This window comes from Neltuma alba, unplaced genomic scaffold (genome assembly GCF_004799145.2).
Source record: "Neltuma alba isolate B1F8T4 unplaced genomic scaffold, ASM479914v2 tig00013215_pilon, whole genome shotgun sequence".
In the NCBI taxonomy this organism is placed as follows: domain Eukaryota; kingdom Viridiplantae; phylum Streptophyta; class Magnoliopsida; order Fabales; family Fabaceae; genus Neltuma; species Neltuma alba.
In genome coordinates, this window is record NW_021637518.1 from 37918 (window position 1) to 54648 (window position 16731).

General features: G+C 36.8%; 1 protein-coding gene, 1 long non-coding RNA gene and 1 pseudogene across 2 annotated transcripts; 2 read left to right on the forward strand and 1 right to left on the reverse strand.

Annotated features, from left to right (window-relative positions):
• Positions 1-428: 428 nt before the first annotated feature.
• LOC114735509 (protein RADIALIS-like 2) lies at positions 429-1233 on the reverse strand. The gene is made up of 2 exons (XM_028923208.1): positions 859-1233; positions 429-700 (listed from the first exon to the last, which is right to left on the reverse strand). Exons 1-2 carry the CDS (start codon positions 1110-1112, stop codon positions 676-678), a joined length of 279 nt encoding a protein of 92 aa, XP_028779041.1. The 5' UTR covers positions 1113-1233; the 3' UTR covers positions 429-675.
• A 9901-nt stretch (positions 1234-11134) lies between these two features.
• On the forward strand, positions 11135-13589 carry LOC114735511 (F-box protein At2g26850-like; annotated as a pseudogene).
• A 1634-nt stretch (positions 13590-15223) lies between these two features.
• On the forward strand, positions 15224-16450 carry LOC114735516 (uncharacterized). Its single transcript, XR_003739275.1, has 3 exons — positions 15224-15266; positions 15833-15973; positions 16433-16450. It is a non-coding gene; the product is annotated as an uncharacterized LOC114735516 (long non-coding RNA).
• The last annotated feature ends 281 nt before the right edge of the window (positions 16451-16731 follow it).

Here is a 16731-nt window from a genome sequence, read left to right on the forward strand (position 1 = left end):
TTTATTCAGCTCGTAAGAAAGTAAAGAGAAATGAGAGGGAAAAAGGAAAAAGAAGAAAAAGCAAATAAAGAAGTAATAGAATTGGAGAGCGGTCAACGGAAGTCGTAGGCAGTTAACAACTATGTTTCCGTGTGGCAAGCTAAGGAACGCCAGAGTCTTCAACATTCAAAGAAAAATTTCCCGCCTCTTGTCACTTTCGGTCCCAACCTAATGGAACCTTCTTCATAGAGTTCAGCTGTACGAGTTATTTCGGTTCTTAATATTTCTTTCATCGTCAAGATTATTTCCATTGACCAGGTAGTTAAAGCTATTCTTTTCTCCGTCTCTCTATGCCATTTCACCACTAGTGACTAATGATTAGTAAGCTGCATGACCAGGATTTGATGTATCTGGATTACTCAAGAGCCAATACATAGGATACACAAAGATAACAACAAAAAATGACAACTTTATTATGGGCAGAAATCAGAAACGTACTAGGAATTGAAACAGAATCGTACATTCTTGTTGCTAGCTTCAGGGATACGAAATTACAACGTGGAATCATGGGCCATGATTCTTATGACTACTAGTCTTAGTCTAAAGCTATTGCTAACTCATATAAAATAGCACCATGCACTTTCATGTGAAGCAGCAGGATGTTGAAAATCTTTATTGTTGTTGATACCAGTTGGTTCACTGGAGCTTCAAGTTCCTCAGCCTGCAATAGGATCAGATTCAGAAGGAGAAAATAAATGGTTATATAGCAAGGGAGATAGTGTATAAAATTAACCAGTGCCGCTTTAGCTTGCCAGTTGAAAAAATAAATGTCTAGTGGGGGTTTAGTAGAAAATGGGAATCATTGTTGTGGTCATATACCTTTTTTCCTCGTCAGAGCCTCCAGTTCTCTTGTAGTTAGGAAAGGGCACCCGTCCTGATTCTATGTGTTTCACGTCCTCCACAAGGAGATCGTAGTGTCTCTTTACTTCCTCAGGAGTTTTCCCACCAACAGCCTTGGCAACGTTGTACCAACGGTCAGGAGTGTCCTTGTCGTAAACTGCAAGAGCCCTTTCAAAGGCTTTGTTGTCCTTAGCAGACCATGACCCTGAGGATGACATTGAGCTTGATGCCATTTCTTAACACTGACTTGTAGTTTGAGAAGGTTCACTAAAGAGAACGGTGGCGGGTGGAAAAGCAGAGGGGATCAAGTGAGAAGAAAAGGAACAAAAGGTGATTATATGCCTAATGGAACGAGAGTTTGAAGGAAGAAGAGGGAACTTGGTGATATGTGCAGAGAGATGGCAATGCCTGCTCCTTTTATAGCAGAAGTGGAAGGTGTAAGGTGGGGTGGTGCCAGTTGGCTTGAATATCTCGCCAAATGAAGTCGAATTTTAATGATTTGTCTCCTCAGCAACCACAGAATAGAGCAGTGGGAGAATCAGTATCTTCATACGGTAAAATAAGTGAATGAAGAATAGCTAGGACTAACCTAAGCTTTTTCTTTCTTTCTTTCCTTCCCCCCCCCCCCCTCCTTTCTTATTTTATATAAAAGCCATCTCAAGTTAAAAGTTCAGTATCTCAAGCTTCGAGCTTTGTGGATTTAATCTTTAGAAGACACATTGCACGTTGTTAAACAGTTGAACACATAAAACCTGTAAAGCGCTTCCCAAAAATAATAATATTTAGCTCGGCACAACGCTTCACGTGGTTCAGCAAATAAGACATAATCAAACTTCGGATTAAGCGATATATTTCCAATGTGGTAGAGACATGAGATCCGAAGAACAAACATCTGCATAGAGAAGATAACTAAAGCACTAAACTGAGTAAATAAGGGTATGTAAGCTCCTTTGTTGCATGCCAGGTCAGCTAATGTCGCTCTGAATATTATTATCTTGCTTGCAGGTTTTCCATGTGGGACCAAGCATAAACCCAATGAATCCGCTGCAGCTACTATAGCTTTCACGTGTGCCTCACACAACCATAAGCTATAAGCTTTTTATTCAAAAAGTTTGAGATTGAAAAGAAGGCCAGATATGGTCATCATCGTTGCAGATGATCTTTCTAAGTATACCATGTCCTCCACAATATTCCAACACCTAGCTGGCCCGTTTCTTTCCGTACAATGATTCTCTTTTGTTTTTTCACTTCCAAGGAAGGGCCATATACGTCACCCAATATACTCTTGTTCGCTACAGGCCGCCTCTTTCCTCAGGCCTCCTTTTCTGGACTCATTAATCACTACGGGGTTTCAGACAGAGTTTGTGATAAGTATGATACATATTGTTATCTATCACTAAGATATCCGTTATGATGTAATTGGATAAGGGAATAGCCAATAATACCTGAACTTATTTTTATAATTCTAATGCCCCAAATAATTTCGAGAGACCGTATCAAAGTCCAACTAATACAGTACCATAAATACAAAGGTAGAGGATATCCTGATTCCTGATAAGATCTTGTGCTTTGTCTTTCGCTGTTACCTCAGGCCAGTGTGGTGGAGCCGTGGAGGATAACCATAGGTTTCAGGATTTGCCCAGAGGTTTTTAACCACGAAATACAGTAAAGGGTTCATCATCTTTAGCTGCTACATTTGGCTATGCCTCATGCAAATTGGGTAACTGTCAAGTATGCCCCTCCGGGTTCAACACATGGGGTGAGCCTAGCTGTCCCATTTAATTTTTTTGGCCATTATTACAATATTACCTGTAGATAAGGAAAGTTCACCGTCATATCTTAAACGATATCTGGTTGTCATTGGAAAGGCAGTACAGTGATGACAGAAATCTTCATCAGCTTGATTACTGCCATAACTTGAGGCTGAAAGGGATAATTACTAACTAAAGAAGGATGGTTTTACCATAAATAAAGATTTCCACATATTGTATGAACATTATCTTCTGACAAATTTACAAGGAACTAAATTTTTTCTGTTTTAATTTCTGCCGTTTTATGAGCAATAGCTCAGCTTAACTCCGCTTCGATCTTCTGAAACAATTTCAAGTATAGCGTGCCTTTGCTTTGTTTGTTGTATTGTGTGCCTTGATGTTTTCATTTCGTTCTTGAAGTCTATAATCTTGCAAGTTCAATGACTTCATGCTGACATGTAAAAATGTACTCTGGATCTCTGCTTTCGCATCCTAGACCACAGGTTCATGTGTGTGGTCATGCATGTAGTGGGGGTGGGCAGTACTGATTCTTGGGTTAATGTTGTTAACCAAGCCATATACATACTTCAGTGGATTTCATTACGAAATTAAAACGACCCAATTGTGGGAAAAGGCTAAAATATCGGTCTGGATTTTGGAATCAGGCTCAATCTTTCAAGAGCACATACTTAGAGGTCGGTGTAGTGGCACCTTGACTCTAAATAGCAACTTGGTTTAGGTTGCCCCCTCTTAATGGATCTGTCGTCCATGATATCCAGCAAGTAGGCTTCAGTGTAGTCTATTCCTCTAATTAGTGAAACTTAATGCTTATTTTTCATGGTGTAACATTATTTAATGGCTTTTATATCTGAAGACTTGTAGACCTAAATATTCACATATAACTCAGGATGTTAAAGTTCAAACTTAAACACATCAGTATTCTGAATTCCCATAAGACTTGTAATGGACAAATTCAAATTCCCTCAATGCAAATGGTTTCATTTTCATTGACGTACGTTTAAGTATTCTTCCTTACAGCTCGTGAAGTCCCTCTTCCTTTCTTGTAGGAATTCTGTTAGTCACAAGTTTTTCCTACAAGATCTCTACCAATTCAAAGTGAATGCAAGAGTCTCGTTGTCAAGTTGCATCAGGACCACAATTGGTAATGTGGGGGTAGCCTGATCATTGGCTGAAAATTACTCCAACGACTTTGGTGAAATCTTAATGAGAGAAAGTGATGGGTGAAGATCTAACATTTCCCATCAATATACAGAATCCTTATCCCATGCACAAAGTGATACATGGGCTCTTCCACCATTGCGGGAAGATTCTTTTCCCACTGGTCCATTGTTACTTTGTTGAGACTTGACAAGTTCTAAACGAGTAAATCTGTTGATAAATATCTAGATTATTTTATAGTTCTGATAACTAAGAACTGGATTAAGGGGTTTGACACTATTGCAGAGGAAGAAATCAGGAATCTGCTACTTTATAGAATCAAAGGAAAAGAGTGAAGCATCTATAGAGAGGTCCTAGAATGGCCGCTAGGGCATAAAGAGAAAGCTTTGTAGGGAATATTTGGTCAATATGCTAAAGCATAGGCTTCATTTGAAAGCGTAATATATACATTTTTTAATTTAGAACGCAGCAGATAATAAAGAAGAATTTTAAGACTAAGGTTGAGGGGAAAAACTGCACGTCATGAATTGAACAAAATAAGATACATGAAGGATGTTCGTGTTAGAATTCTGTGGTTAGAGCTCAGACAAGAGACATAAACCTCAATTTCGATTTGATATAAAGGGTATTAACAGGCTTACCATGAGCCATGCATCATGTCTGTGCAAGCCAACATTTTTGTTGTGTCTCCTCAACGTGGTTACGCGTATGGCGTGGCGCTCTTCACATTCACTGCTTCTTTATTTGTTTTGTGGATAATATTTACCAGATATTTCCATTTACCCCCTTCTTTGGCCGTTGATAGCCTGCGACATTACTTTATATTTTAGAACTTCAATTTGTTAATCCAATTGCGCAACTTTTATTTCTCACAAGCATCTGGTAGAACATGGCCTAACTTTAAGGCATTAGCGGGTGTATTACTCCTAATATTATTCTCTATTCCACGGGATTGAGCAAATTGTTAGTTGTTTCTTTGGGCAATCATAACCATGTGTTGCAGATAAGTTTGAATTTTAGCTCCAAATCATCTTAAAGGAACCCTTCCGCTGGGGAATAATTGCTTATGATAGGCGTTGGGTTGGTTATGGCTAATAAAAGGGATAATTCTAGTTTTTCAATCATCCCATTGATAAGTGAAATATTGAAATCAGATTAGGTTTATGTCTCAAACCAACATAAAATATCTCTCTATATACTGAATTAATACAAATATCCTGTGATCTGTGCTTCTTGTGATAGTCAGAACCCTCAAAAGATCTTCATAATCATTTGCTCTTGCATTATTTTGACTCAACACAACAATTTTTTGTCATGAGTTTGAGAATTTTGTTTGGACTATGTAGGGTTGTTTTAGGCTTGTGCTTTCAAGTTTCAATATTAATCTTATTGCACTTAATGTTTGCTCCCCTCCACGAAAGCACATGCATGAGCATAATGCATCAAGACTAGATCTTGCATTGGGATATTTATCAGTAGGAATTCGGCAAAAGAAAATATCATTCCGACTATTTAGTTTAAGCCAGTCAAATATAATTTCTCCAAAAGCCACGTTGGAGTAAAAAGCAACTATTAATCAAAATTTTGAAATGCACAAATTTCTTTTTGTTTTAAAAAAAGAAAGTACTTTATCAAGTTTCTGTGGTTGATTTCTCAAGTGATGTTATCAAAAAGAGTATAAATATGACACGTGTTATGAAAGTTTCAAATATGCGAAATATTCATACGTTGAAGACTTTAAAATAAGAGGCTCGTAAGATGTCTAAAATAAAATTAGAATTGTTGTAATAGGAGGCATGTTTACTAGTCCCAAAACCACACCTTCCAACCCAATAACGAAACAAAATGTTGCTTTGAATTACTTGAGCAAATTATTTTTGGTTAAGCAATTGCCAAGTTTGTTCTTTAATTTTTCATGCACACCGACAAGAAAGTTTCCTGCTGAGTGGGATTTGGGGACTGAGGTCCTGCTTATAACTCACACCGTTAGTGTAGAACTCTTCAAATCCAAAAAAATTAGTCTGAACAACTGGGGTAAGTCCTGTGGCGGTGAGCCCAGCAAAATAAGAAAATGATAAAGTCATGGGCTCTCGTTGAAGGTTGGCCCAAAACAGAACCGCCCGTCCATTTTTAAAGAGTTGTTCCAACCTCCAATCCTTGAACAAGCCGGGTCCGTTTGGATTAGTTATTAAAAAAAAAATATTGTCAATTTGATTTTTAAAAAAATAAAATTAAATAAAAACTAAATTAGATAATGTGAATTGTATTTGGATTAGAATTTATAAAAATTAATTTATGAAAAGTTTTTGGATTATGATTGAATCAATAATTTTAATTTGTAAAATTAAAAATGAATAAGACTTGTATTAATAATAAAAATTATCAATTTACATAATATAATAATTTTAAATTATTTATAAACTAATCTTATATATATATTTTTTATCATTTATTATAAGGACATATTGAAAACAAAATATATTTCTAACTTATTTATTATTTTTTAACTAATTTTAACTAATTATTTGAGACTTATAATAAGAACTATAAGAGATAGTAAATTTCTTAACTTTCTTTTTCTTCATGTTTCAAAAATCATAAGTCATAAGCCATAAGTATAAGTCGCTAATTTTTACTTATAGCTTTTTATGCAAAAAATAGATTACTCAATCATCAACCCAAACACCACCACAAATTTTCAAACGTGTTTTTGCTCTCAAAAAGAAGTAACTTATTGCCCTCCAAATGCTGAGCCAGGCTCAATCCCCCCACCCCCCCCCCCAAAACTAATTATATATACGTACGTACCTATAAACAGTAATCATCCACATTTCCCAGACCAGGAAAATCACCGGGAAACGAGCCGTGAGTGCAGTGCCTCAGTGTAATATCAAAAGGAGCCTTCTTTTTTTAAAGACCAAATCGCAAATCAATGGAAACTTTTTTTTTTACCAAGGATAGACCAATCCACAACTTCAATAAATCAAGGAAGAGCCACACATTACAATGGAACACAGAACATGGATGCAAAATTTCAATAATCCACCTAGAAAACATCAGTATGGCTGGTCTCAAGAAGTCAAGCAGGCATGATTCGCAAAAAAAAAAAAACTCACGCAGGCACAACTAAAAAGGGGAATCCATTTAGGACGCAGGTGATGGAGCTGCGAGCAGCCAAAAAGATGAAGATGGGGGTTTCTGTCAACTGTTATTTCTTCTTGGCCACTTCTCCACTCAGTTCCTTGACAACAGCCCCAAGGGCCTCCGGGTTGACACCCAGGTCACAAAGAGCAATAAGAAGAGAGAGTGTGTGACGGTCCAGACCTGTGTCAAGTATATTCGCCATGTGAAATGCAAGGTCCAGCGATTCTCTTGCACTTTTCGCGTCTTCAGAATCCATAGTAAATCCTTACACCTTAAAATGAAACCGATCCGTTTGGTTTACCCGCTTCTCTAAAATGGATACCGCGACCTGGGACTTCAACACTGTCCGTATACATGGAGATCACTGGATCAGATAGAGCTACTTAAAATATAAATTAATTAAATTCCCTAGATTAAATCACTGAATTTTCCATGGACAGCTGTTCCTGGTTTCATGCCCTTAAACTGGACAGAGAAACTCAGAGAATCCATATTATTTACTTAATTTTTCTTCGTAAAAAATAAGTAAATAAGAGCAGGCCAATCTGCATTCCAAAATAAAGCTTCTTACACTACCCGTGCGGTTTAAATCAAACGACATGATGAACCCTAACGGAGAATTCAGAAGTGGAAAAAAGCTCGAACCTATCAAGTGGCCGACACTCCTGGTATTGCTCAGCCGAACCTTAACGGAGAAGATCTGAGCAAGCGAGCACGGATTCGATCAATAAGCAGACGAGCATAGGAGAAGATTTGAGCCCCAACACAAGATAGAGGGCAATGCGCGCGAGGCGGAGGAATAAGGACAAGGTCCCTCCGCTGCCCTCCTCTACCCAAAACACTGCCGTTTTGGGTGCAAAATGAGGGGAGCTGATTGCTTCTTTTTTTTTTTTGTATTCCCTTTTTCTTGTATTTTTGTTTTTTTTAAGCCAGGTCACTAAAAGAATATTTTATAATACTGAATGTAACAAAAAATTATTTTAGGATATTTGATGCTTATGAAAAAAATATTTTAAGATGCTAAATGTATCAAAAAATATTTTAGAGTATTAAGTGTACCAAAAATTATTATGAGACATTAGGTGCTACCAAAAAAATATATTAGATGCTACTGAAAAAAACTTCAAAATACAAAAAAAAAGGAATACAAAAAAAAAAAAAAAAAGCAATCAGCTCCCCTCATTTTGCACCAAAACGGCAGTGTTTTGGGCAGAGGAGGGCAGCAGAGGGACCTTGTCAGCGGAGAGAAGCCAGGTCCGGAGGGATCATTGGTACAAGGCTGGGCTGTTTGGCATCTGCTTTGAAAATGCGCACAGAACTCATTTCTTATATATTTATAATCAAGTAGTTAAAAAAAAAAACTGGGGTGAAAAATCTTTCTAAACTCAAGTATTTTGAGGATATTGCATTGTTTGAAACAGCTTACAAGTAGTTTTTTTAATCATGATTTATGAAATACGAGAAAGTATATGAAAAAAATTTTATCTCGATTTACGTAAAAACGTGTTTATAAGAGATTTTTACCACTATCTTAAACAGGACCATTATGGTAGCTTTACAGTTTACACATTATATTAGTAGAGCATATTACATATGCTATGTATAATAAAAAAAAAAAAAAGACTGCCTAAAGTATATATTTAGTGTTTTAACTTAATTAATTTTATAAAATATATTTTTATTTTTTAGTTTTAAAACTGTTAAGCTTAAATCATGTTTTTCATAATAATTATTATTGTTTTGAAGATTAAACTATATTAAAACTCTACATTAGTTGAAGGACAATGATTAAATGCATATTTTAGCCAAATATATTTAAAGAGAATTTATAATTAGGGCCAAGTGACCAACCGGTCAATTGAAAAAGAAAAAAGCCTATCTTATTTTTCTTAAAAGATCATTAATTAGGCCTTAACTCTTACCCCTTTGTTGCTTAAGGTCAGGTTTAAGCCTAACCAATTCTCTAAGGCGTCGGATAGGGATTTAGTCTGTTTTTATGCTAACTGAGGTAGGAGAACAGTCACAGCCTGAAGAGTGAAGAGTGAGAACTGAGAAAGATTAGTTTAGGGTTGTAATTATTAAAAACTTCATTTAATTAGTCACAGTCACTCACCCACCAAATAAAATTAAGAAAAAAAAACTTATATTAATTTATTTATATTCATTACATCAAGTTCTCTGATCACATGATCCTGTTTCATATTTTTAAAATATTAACAAAATATTAATATTTTAAAAATATGACATATAATCATGTATGATTGGAAAACTTGACATAATAAATATAAAAAAATTGATGTAAGTAACATCTTAAAATTAAACAAGTAACCATTACAAATTTATGCACAAATTAGGTTTCTTTTCATTTTAACCGATTTTTCAAATAACGAAACTGGAAACTGAATTTTCATAAAATTAAAGTCAAATATATAAAAAAAAGGAAATAATCGAACTGGAAAAAATGAATTTGATGGGGAAACCTTTATTCCGTTGAATTTTACTCGGCCCAAGTTGAATCAGTTGGATCAACCCAAATTCGTAAACATGAACATCAAGTGTTTACAAAATCAATTTCAATTTTTTGCTCATCAACCACGCAAACAATTTCGAGCTCACATAGGCGGCATAAACCTAATAATGGCAACCGTCTGTGTCCTGAACTTTTGGCTTTGTTTCTTCCTCCACTCGACAAACCGATAATCATATTACTATTAAAGCACGCAAAGTGAAGTAAGCCTTTTCCCTTTCGTCCCCTCCAAATATATTATCCTCCTGTTATTACGCAGTTACTTTATCAGGGACAGGTTTAAGAAGAAACTATTCATAAATGGTGGGTTGCTTTATTTTTCAATTTGATTGATGATTGATGTTCCATTTTTACAAAGTGTATGGATATGCCCTTTGTGAGATCACGCGTATAGTTAAAAAGGGCTGGCGAATTACTTACAGTTACACACATGTCATTACATGGCGCCTTCCAGCAATCAATGTTAGTGTAAGATTAGAATTGCAGAAAAATTATATGCAAACTTCAAAGTTTATGCATGATAGAAAATGACTCATGCGCACGGGCGATCAAAGCCGTAGTGTTTTTTTTTTTTTTTTACCTCGTTTAACATGTTTACGTGTCTTGACCAAGTTTTCCCCAATTATTGGGCATTTGGGCCACTAAGACTATGGATGCCACAAACCCATCAATTTTACTTTCACGTGACACTTTTCATCGTATTCGTGAAAGTACAAATCAAAAGGGCGAACACATCTGGCTAAAAATTTGCTACCAAGCGCCAACCTTTTGCCATGAAAGACGCGCGTCACGTTGTGTCGTGCTACTGTAGAGAGTTGCTTCATGCAGACTTGCTTGGCTTGAGACGGTACATCGAATTGATTTGCATATGCACTTTGGCACTTTACGTGAGCATCCTAAAGTTCTCCGCATCAGGAAATTTATGAAATAGAAATCAGAGGCGATGAAACTTGAAAGTGAAAAACGAGGTGAAAGGACATTGGAAGCACCATACGGAAATACAAGGCAGAGGAGGAGGACCCAGGCCCCAAACCCGTGTCCTTTTCCCGGACTTGGTAATAAATGGCTGGTATTATCATACTGTAAATGTCGTGATCAGTTAAAGGTAATTGGGTTCTCCAGTCAGGATTAGGACTGATAAATACTGGAACTCTTATGGCCTGGGTTTGTGGGGTAATGGAGTTTGGTAGGAGTTAGGAAAAAGGAATAAGTTCTCTGTATGCCACTGTGTAAATCACAATGACACGCAACAAATGAAGGCGCCCCGCGACTCTTGAAACCCATCATCAATTATGATAGGAGTCCCTTTCTTCCCTCCCTTCTTTCACACAATCACACTAGCACGCCGCACAGATTCACACGAAACGAGCATTCAGAAAAGGTTGAGAGTTGAGACCCACTCAGCATTTCACTGTCATCTTCTAGCTTTTTTGCGATATTCGCAAGCACATTAAACCGATCATTGGTGTCTAATTCAGACTTACCAGGTTAGTTTCTCCTTCGTCTCCTAGATTACAGTACTAGTTTGCTTATTGGGGTTTTGGCCCCCTCCCATGTCATTTTCGGGTCATACCATCAATTAGTTCGTCATTATAGTGTTGGCCTATAGCTCAGTTTCTTGCGCTTGATATCTCCCTTTCAAGCCGTGACAGCTGCCTCCCACTCGCTGTACAGGATAGGCTCTCTTATTGGCCATTCACTGTATGGAGATAGTAATGCATTAAAGAAGCATGCCTGATGTTTGTTCTGTGTTTTCAATGGCTTACTTTAACTATCGGCTTTGAAAAGTTTGTCGGTTGTGGAGTCTACACAAGTCCTTCTCTTATAGCGACGGATCAAAGGAAGCACTGAGCAAAACAAAACTGTTAGTTTCGCCAATCCACCAATCTCTTCTTCCGTTGGTTGAAATAGAAAAGAAAGCATTTTCTCACTGATTGTTAAACATTTTAGTTGTTGTTGACGAAAGACCAAGCACAAGCACTTGTCATGTCCTTATTTGCAATGAGTTCTAGCTTTGCTACCCCCCCAATCTGAACTAGATAAACCACTTGATAAGTATTTTATTACAATGCTGTGCTTTTTATTGTCTTTCCTCTCCTTTCTCATCGTCCTTTCCAAGTCATTAACCGGCAAGCCAATTGGGTTTTGGGAGAGCTTATCAAGTTCACTAAGTTCCCAGCACCGGAAAAGCGAGGTAGCTTTTAGTTTAGTGAGGTTCCTCCAACTATGTCAGTGAACAAGGACAATTTAGTGCCTAAAGTGGGGAGTGGAGAAGAGGCATGCAAATTTTCTCCGTTGGATTTGCCTGATTTGGCATTGGATTGCGTCCTTGAGAAACTTTCCCCAGCTGATTTATGCAATATGGCATCAGTGTGCCCATCTCTTAGGGAGAGATGTCGAAGTGACTATTTATGGGAGAAACACATAGAGCGTAAGTGGGGTAAAGTTATCGGTGCCTCTGCTTATAGGCAATGGAGATGGTATGTGGCTTCCCGAAACAGAGAAAAAATCTTCCACAGACGCAATCAAAAAGGAATATTTGCTTCCCTTCAAAGTTTTAGTCCCTTTCAATGGATTAAAACCAAATCAGGAAACGGCAGGCAATCTGGCAGGAGCGTGTTACCAGACGATTCATTCATGGCTTTGTATCTTTCTCTTGAGAACGGGAAGTTTTGGTTCCCAGCCCAAGTCTATAACCGAGAGGTAAATGGTTTCAGCTTGTTATGAGTTATCACTTCAGCATGTTCCTTTACTTATTGGATCGTTTATTGTTAATTCTTAGAGTTCATTTGTGTTCTGTACGGAGGATCTGCTTTTGAATTTTATATGTAGCTGTAGCACCCTTCAATGATAAATATATTTTCCCATTTTCAGAATGGTCATGCTGGTTTCATGCTCTCGTGTTATGATGCCCAACTATGCTATGATTCTCGAACTGACACCTTTCAGGCAAGGTAAGTGGAAAGGTCGCCTCTTTCAAAGAAGGGCTCTTCCCAGGCGAGTGGTTAGATAATGATCAACCGATACAGATAATGTAGTTGGACTATGTTAATCCTACGAAGTGTTAACCAAAACTTGAAACCAACCTTTGACACTATCTTTTGTCTGTCATGGTCCTGTTTCTCTGGAGCTGAAAATGGAGATGCTTTCTGCAGGTACTTACCTCATGCGCGATGGTCAATGGAGGAAAATATACACTGGGACAGGCTGAGAATGCCGCCCATTGACATTTCCTCTCATGTTCTTTATACCTCTGACCGTTTGGATGACTTAAAACCAGGAGATCACATTGAGATCCAGTGGAGAAGAAACAAAGATTATCCTTATGGTATGTTCAATGCTGCCCAAGTTTTTCTGAATTGTTGTGAACACTATCTTCCATCATACTTATTCAGAATTAATGTACTGTTGTAGGTTGGTGGTATGGCGTCGTTGGTCACTTGGAATCATGCCAGGGACATGTGAATCATTGCCACTGTCACTTTAGTGGTGAGAGAATCAATCTGTTCCGTTTTATTTTGCCGGTTTGTTTATTTTAACTGATGAGTATCCAATGTTGTGCGTCTGGTAACAAACAAAAATTACCCAATGGTCTTCCCACTTTCTCCTTTCTGAAGTTTAGTTAAACCATAGGGTTACCATGGAATTTGGGCATTTTTCTATTAACAAGAAAAAGGGAATAAAATAATACTGAGGAGGCTTCATGGGAAAGTTGTAGCAGTAAGTAAGAGTAGCAAAGGTTGAAATGAATGGCTAACAAAAAGTGGGGTTGGTGACAGACATGGTGGTTTTGGAGTTCAAGCAGTATGCATTAGGATGCAGATGGAGACAAGCAGTGATAGACAGGAAGCACCACAGAGAGGAAGGGGATGAAGTAGATGGATTTTACGGCGGAATCAGGAAGCTGTACGGTGAGGAAGAGATCAGGATGTGGACGAGCCTCTGGCCTGACAAACTTGTAGAATAATGGTAATAATAACGGCATTATATTTATCTGTACACTTATGGCTTGCAAATCTGGAAATCAATGAATAAATCCCTTGCATGAGTAATGAAACATATTAGGGGTATGATCTTCTGTAGCATGAAAGATAAGTCATGTTTTAGTTGCCTGTATTTTAAGAGATTAGGTGTGATCAATTATTATATTTCTTTGTTATTTTTAAAAAGCGATTCAGGTAATTACCCCATAACTAATATTTGAATTTAAGGCGTGAGATTCTGAACAATTAGTCGGGATGGGAATTTCCGAAAATTATCAAATTTTTTTTTGGTTCCTGTCAAACTGCGTTGGAATTTTAGATTGCGGTAATAGGGGGAAGGAACCACGTCATGTTCGAATAGTATCATTGTACGAGTAAGTCTAAGTTAAGATGGGAACTCAGCAAGATTCTATTGATGTGCCTCTAAGCACAGATTTCTTTTTTTGAATCAAACATCTAATCATGGCCAAAAAAAAAACACTTAATCATTAATTATCATGAAAGCAAATCATAAAATATCCACATAGTATTAAATTCTAATAGATGGTCTAATATATGGAAAACGTCATGCCGCTTATTTTTTGATAACTTGGAAAATTCCTCTAAAACCTTGTTATGCATGAAAGATCAGTGGTTCCATCTAAAATTATAAGACAATTTCAACAAGTACGATGTTCAAAAATATAAGACGTTTTTTAGTTTTTGAGTAGTAATTAATAATTTAAAAAAAAAGGCCCCCTAAACTCCCTCCTCCTTTATATTTATATATATTATATATATATATATATAAGTTTAGTCGAATCACGTTTAACGAAATAACAATTAAAATTAATTAAAAATAAGAGAGTAAAAAAGAAGCAATAAATAAAATAATAATAAAAGAAAATACACGTGAATAACATTAATGAGAAAAGGGAAGCATTAAATATAATCAACTAAGAGTAAAATAGGAAAAATAATAAATGTTTAGACAAAATAAAAATAAAGTTTATATTTTGAATATCAAAACGGGAAGTTTATATATAAGATCGGAGGGAGTAGCATTAGAAATTAAGATACTGTTATTGTATTATCAATGATTAATGATTGTGCAAGCGCCATTAAAAGCAGGTGGACAGGAAGAAGAACACCCAACTACAGTAATTCTTGAGAGCATTAGCTAATTAAGAGTACCTTAAAATTTGGCAAAAAAAAATAAAAATCGCAAGCTTATTTGTACTTTTTTAAATGAAACCAACTAATATTGAATAATGCCATTGGATCTTAACTAATCCCTCGAATGCTCAGCTGTCCTGATGAGTTTTTATCCTAAATTCCCAAGGCTTGAACTCGAGCACGCTTAATTTATTAGTAGTATTGAATAAAGGGTTTTCAAGTTTTGAACATGTTTAAATAAAACACAACAGCCAAGAGAAAATTCAAGAATGCACGCGCACGTCAATTGAATATAGAATACGCAATTCTCGACTGCGAAGAACTCAGGGAAAGTTGCGAGAAGACGACCCTGAGACTCGAGCCAGAGGCGAAGGCAAATTACGCAGACAAGGTCGTTACTTTCTGCTTCACTGTGAAAATGAACGGCGGCCCGTCTGGTTTGGTGTGTAATCCCTCTCCACAACCTTCTGGGTGTTATTGCTACACCCTCTCAATAAGATTTTTGCGATGAAGGTTTTCGCTTCTGATTCATTGCTAAATGCTTATCGTCTTGAGTGTCGCAGCTAATGCTCCCGTCACAAGGACTGTCATCATCTTCTCGGCGCTTTCTCAATCTTCTTCGGGATCCAAGGCCGTTTGAACAGTCTGGTAATGTCTATCAGGTGCCCTTGCTCGTTCGCCTGTTCCATCTTATTTTTGGTAATTAGGTCAACGGTGGCGGATAATGGAACTGGGTTTTGTGATGTTTTTTCAATGAGTTGTATCAGTCATTCCAATTTTATAGATTGAGCTTGATCCTTATTATTATTTAATTTAATTACTCTCTAAATGCGATGTTTAATCATAATTTTAATTTAATTTCTTTCAAACTGGGTCAGTGTCAATTCTTACAGCCCTTATCAGGTGCCAGATCACCTGGTATTTGTCAATTTTTATTGTACAACGCCAGACAAATGATCTTACTGATACTTTTATTCCGACGCTATAATACTAAACTTCAGACTTCTACACGGTTCTTTCTTAACTTTTTCTAGAGGTTCATGCCATAGCAGGGCGAAAGGAAAAATAAATAAGATTTCGCTAACTTTATAAACGCTTAATGAACTACCACTCTGTTGTCACTTGTAAAACCAACTCGTAAAGCATAAAGACTTCCGCTCATTTGAGTTTAGTATGTATTCTTATGTTACCGCACTTTGTTGGCTTCATGGCAGGATTTTTTGGGAAAGCTTCGTTCTTGGAAATGGATTCTGTCCATCTTTGCCTTTTCATCGACACCAGAATTGATTTGTGGGCTGTATCTGCTTTACTATTTTAGGGTCTTCGAGAGACAGATAGGTTCCAATAAATACTCTGTAAGTAACTTTTATGCTTCTGTTGAGTTTTGAAGCAATTCCCAGAGATATAGTTAGAACAAGATGCACCCAATTATTATAATTTGGGAACTGGATTAATGTCTGCCTTTTCATGGTTGATGCTTGTTGCCTTCTAACAAAATTGGGGGATGGCTGTTATGTTGCTTCTGCCACGACTGATATTTACTCTTAAGCATAGCTGCTAGCTCGTCATCAAGAATCAAATTTTGTGTGATGCATTGTCCATACCATGATCTCCTTAATAGTGGTGCTTTAATCTATTAACTAACATGACAACTTAAGGAGGTCTATCTCTTCAAACACCATTTTTTTTCTCTTACTGCCATTATTGCCTACGTAGACGTTTGAGCATTAGTTCTCAGCATTACGTTATTCTTTCCCAGAGGAAATATATTTTACCCTAACTACCCTGTATGTGTTTGAATTATCTTCACGCAGGTCTTTGTCATGTTTCCATGCTAGTTTCACTTCTGTTTGAGGTCATTGCTGTAAAGCTCATGAAAGGTACACATATAAGGCTCTCATGCCCTTCCTTTCGTGGCTAATTTCTTTTATAATATTTTTCTTGACTGATGATACTCCCTCTAGTACACAATATAAGATGTTTCTACCTAATTCACGCTTACCAATAAAAATAGTTAAAAGTATTAAATTTTTTATGAAATTTGAGTGATCCCAATATTACCCTTATTATAACTATGCTAAATTCCAACATCATATTAATTTCTACTCTCTCT